This window comes from Vespa velutina, chromosome 9, assembly GCF_912470025.1.
Source record: "Vespa velutina chromosome 9, iVesVel2.1, whole genome shotgun sequence".
Classification (NCBI taxonomy): Eukaryota; Metazoa; Arthropoda; class Insecta; order Hymenoptera; family Vespidae; genus Vespa; species Vespa velutina.
The window spans coordinates 6349688-6354687 of record NC_062196.1 but is presented as its reverse complement, the minus strand read 5'-3'; the positions used below and the strand labels follow the sequence as shown (position 1 = coordinate 6354687).

General features: G+C 29.2%; 1 protein-coding gene across 7 annotated transcripts in view; it reads right to left on the bottom strand.

Moving 5' to 3' along the window:
- LOC124951572 (potassium voltage-gated channel protein eag-like) overlaps positions 1 to 5000 on the bottom strand; it is a 73999-nt gene that overhangs the window by 19155 nt on the left and 49844 nt on the right. For 4 of the 7 annotated variants that reach the window (XM_047500157.1, XM_047500161.1, XM_047500159.1 and 1 more), the window contains exons 2-4: positions 4616 to 4716; positions 2869 to 3001; positions 1288 to 1299 (exon numbers count right to left, since the gene is read on the bottom strand). In XM_047500157.1, coding sequence (XP_047356113.1) covers positions 1288 to 1299; positions 2869 to 3001; positions 4616 to 4716 — 246 coding nt within the window. The remainder of the gene's footprint in view (positions 1 to 1287; positions 1300 to 2868; positions 3002 to 4615; positions 4717 to 5000) is intronic. The other 3 variants (XM_047500158.1, XM_047500160.1, XM_047500163.1) reach the window with 1 other exon arrangement.

Genomic DNA, 5000 nt, shown 5'->3' with positions numbered 1-5000 from the left:
AAATATATAATAGGATGGCGTAGAAAAAGAATTCTTATATAAACGTAAAACAAACGCGCGGAAAGTGATCCTTTATGAATATATAAAAAAAACAAAAAAAAAGAAAAAAAAAAAGAAAAAAAATAAGATTCGGTTTATATTAAATTTTTTCTTTCTTTTTTTTTTTTTTCTTTTCTTATTTTTTTTTTTTTTAATTTTCTTTCCTTTTTCACCCAACAAATTCGAATTTATTTTTACATCAGCAAATGAATGAATCCATGTTCTCTCGTACATCATTCTTCTTCTTTTTGTTTTCGTTTTTTTTTTTTTTCGCTTTTCTTTTTCCTTTTTCGTTTCTTTTTCATTTCTTTTTTCTTTTCAACGCACTCTCTGTAATATGTATACGTCGAGTTCGAGCTGGAAAATATTGGAAAATATATTTTCGTATAGTCGAAGTCGAATACGTACTTAAGTACATATACATAAATAGAATTTTATATATATATATATATATATATATATATATATATATATATATATATATATATATACATAATCCTGCAGCATCTTTTCTCTAGTCTTTATCTACTTGCTAGTATATAATTCGCATTAGGTTCTACAAATTCTTCAAGCGTGTGGATATATCTTACCATATACTTTCGGATCGATAAACGTAAGTGATAACGAATTTGGAACGCAGTAAGGATTGAAAAGAAAGAGGAAGGATGCTGACTGGTTGGAGCTAGATAGATAGGAAAAGAAATAGGGGGCGAGAGGGTATATGGTTCTGGTTAACCGAGTTTGTGATAATATATGTTTTTGATGTCAATAAAAAGAGAAAAAGAAAAGAGAAAAGAGAAAAGAAGAAGAAGAAGAAGAAAAAGAAGAAGAAGAAGAAGAAGAAGAAGAAGAAGAAAGAAATGTAGAAAAAAGTGCTCGAGAGAGTAAATAAGAACGGGAATTAAATTTTGTGAATGATCGGTGAATTTAGTTTTTCTTTTCTTTGTCTTTTCTTTTTTCCTTTTTTTTGTTTTTTTGAGACGATCACTCTTGATAATCCACTTCGTTGATTCATTTTGAATGTTTTTTTTTTTTTTTTTTGGGAGGATCAGGGGGTGGGTGTTTAAATCCTCTCTCTCTCTCTCTCTCTCTCTCTCTCTCTCTCTCTCTTTAAATTGATAAGTAGTGTATAATAAAATACGCATTTCGAGCCGTGTGTCGTTGATTTGATTGTTATACTGTTAGATTCGAGGCTGACTTACTGGTGGATTTTGCGAGCACGCTTTTGTGAACCTGTGTTAGACATACCTCGTGGGGTACCTTTAAACAGAACGATCTTTTATTATTGAGCTTAACGTTTGGTCTCTCGACTAGAAGGGGAGAAGTGGAAAAAAAGGATTCGATCAATCTCGATCATTCTTCTCTTTTTATATATATATTAAATGTTCCTCATACGATAACTATCATTTCGAATACGAACGTACACATACATACATATATACATACATATGTATTTATATAAAATAAATATTTTTGTTAGAATCATTGTAAATTTGACATTATTTTCTTATCATGAATTTTACAATCTATTGTTTGTATTATTGGTACGTATGTACGTATCGTACGTATGTGTAAATCGTAATCGAAAACTTCGTTAGTATGTAGAGTAATGAATAATAGTGATTCAAGTTCGATTAGATAAAGAAAAGTGAGTTTAATCGAAAGTGAATGATGTTGTTACATCCGTCCCTTGATTTACGCGAAATATTCGTATCACGTCGGGGTTTGTTTTTCTTTCCTTTTTTTTCCCCCCCACTCTTTTTTTTTTTGTTTTTTTTTTTTGTGCGCGAATAAAAATCGCTTTAATGTAGTTTCTTGGTAGATAGAAAAAAAAAAAAAAAGGAAAAGGAAAAGAGAAAAATAAAAGTTATAAAAATATTGACAGAAAAAAACTATGAAATTATACATAAACGAAAATAAAGTTCATTCATCGTCGCTATAGAACATGATATTATCGAAACTATCAATTTTTACTTTTTAATTGGTTAAAAAAGTCAAAGTAATCGTTCGCTAGATATCTCGTCTATAATAATATTTTAGATATTATCTGTAATAGAGTAAATGACGAAATAAAGATAATATAAAGATAAAAGAAGAATTTATTTTCTTTTTATCAGGTAAAAAATCATTTCAAATTGTTTAAAACATTGATATCTCGTATAAAGAGATAATCACGCGTAAATTAATGGACGTTTGTGTATATCGTATATGATCGAGAAGTTATATGCCGATGAATAATTTATCGATACGTGACATATGGGAAAAGTCGATGACGAGAATGCGAGATATGTATCTAACTGACGAAATTCCGATGATAAACTCGGTAAGAAAAGATGAATGCAAACAGTAATAATTTCTTTGTACCGAGATGTTTGACCAGCTTTCAGCATGCACAATAAATACATTTCGTGCCTCGAGTACTTCCGTCGATGTAACTTATTCGAGAATCGACGTTTTCGAGATTGACTCGATTAAAGAAGAATTAACAAAAAAAAAAAAAAAAAAAGAAAGAAAAAAAAAAATAAACAAATTTATTTATAAATAAATATTCGTTTGTTTTTTGTCTCTCTCTCTCTCTCTCTCTCTCTCTTTCTTTTATTTTTTTTTCTATTTACTTCCATTTCATAATAAACATTATGATCCAGATATCATGTCATAGGACTATGACGAGTCACTATATATATATATATATAATTGGATAAATCAATATTTATTAATTGTTTACACTCGAAATGATCGATTCTCTTTCGAAAAGCCACGAATACGACGACATCGAAGCATCATAATATCATGCTTAATAAAATAATACTGATGTAATAAATTACTTACTGTTCTTCTTGTAGAGCAGGATCTCGAATTGGTCGTGAATTTGGCCCTCGAGGCACTCTTCGATCCTTGCTATCGTTTCCTTGTTCGTTAGTTCCCCGTACATAAATCCACATCGGCATGACTTTTGCATAACCTGTGTCAAAAATTTGTAATTTTTATATTAAATCCCTTTCTCTCTCTCTCTCTCTCTCTCTCTCTCTCTCTCTCTCTCTCTTTCTTTCCCTTTTGATTTTGACGGAAGATACTTTATTGTCATGTTCGTTCGTGATATACTAATACTAGGTAACGATAAACACAACGTTGTTATCCTATTAAATTCATTAATTTTTCGAGGTGCGAGTATAAAAACATAATCGGATTACCTACGCAACATTCGTAACGAAACGAGTTTACTGTATATCTCACCAGCTTTGCCCTACTCCTATCAACATACCAATCTTTCTCTCTCCCCCCTCCCCTCACTGCCTCATCTCTCTTCATTCCTATTGCAAACTACGACGAGAGGTAAACCAAAGCAAGCATGATGTATTGCTTTTGCAATTTCACGGACACACTTGCGGAGTAATCGCGAAATCCCTGCATGGATGCTGACTAAAAATAATACTTGATATATCCTTTAATCTCTCTTGGTGATCTCTCATTCTCTTTGTGATACGGAGAATTAACGTACAGGTATAATTTCGGAATGTTCCGTGTGATATTCAAAAGATATCTGACATTGGTTTATTTTACAAATTTGCAATGAAAAACTAGTTATTTTTGACGAACTAGTTTTCTCTCTCTTCTCTCTTTTTTTTTTTTTTTTTTTTTTTTTTTTTTTTTTTCTTCCTTTTCTTCCAAATTTTTTTCTTCTTTGCACGAAATACGGATACATTTCAAAATAAAAATATGTTCTACGTCATATCAGTTTTCGTAATATTTGATGAATTATTGTGAATTAAAGAAGAATAAATGAGAGAGAGAGAGAGAGAGAGAGAGAAAAGGGAGAGAAAACAAAATGAAACTACATTAATTTTCAATTAGCTCTAGAATTTTTTTCTAATTAACAATAAAAATGTAATTGTGGTATTTCAAAGGAAAATATGTTACGTTGATACTCGAATGTATTTAATAAATTATGTCAGTTGAACAATAGTAATTTCTATTTTAGTTCGTGTTATGTAAACGTTCCTTGAAATACAGAAAATATATCGATATGTAGCACAATGTTATATAATTAAGAAAATCGATCGTAAAAATATATTATACCAATTTTGTGAAATTATTTATTTAATAAATTGCATAAGCTAAAAGAACACGATAAATGATCTATAAACTTTAATTGTTGGTCTCGTGTTAAATAAAAAAAAAAAAAATATATATATATATATATATATATATTTAGAGAAAAAAACACATTATGTGATAACATGTGGCAACATGTCTATGATATTTCATAGAAAAATGTGTTGCATCAATTTACAAATATATATTATTATAAATCAACTGATTTAAAAAAATGGATAATACTAATTTCTAATTTGTCACGTTATATAAAATATACATTGTACGTGGTATCGACATGTTCATTGTATAGAACGACTTGGTTGATTCAACCTCTGTTAAATCACGCAGTCTGGGTCTCTAATGGTTATAGATGTATATATATATATATATATATATATATATATATATATATATATATATATATATATATATAAAGGCCAAAGGGATGTCGGAGGGTCGATAACAGGATTGGATTTTATACCTCGGCACGATTGTAACCAGAGATCTTGCAAAAGCTCTCGTTGCAATAGACGATCGGGAAGTCGACGATCTGAGCATTTGCCAGTAAGAAGCTGCTGTCAGCTGTGAACAGAAAAAAGGAAAGAAGAAATTTTTAAATAAATTATTTTTTTATCTTGCGACGAATCAATAATAATATTAAATAAGAGAATTTCTTGTAAACGATTAGAAATTATTTAATACCTCGAACATAATATAATCATTTTCGTTGTTTTTATGTTCGCTCTCAACTTCAACTTGGTTTGTTATTTATTTACCTTTTTTTTTTTTTTTCTTTGCCCTTTCATTTTTATATATATCCATTTATAATTAACGTTTCCAATCTTATATTTTATTTATAACGAAAT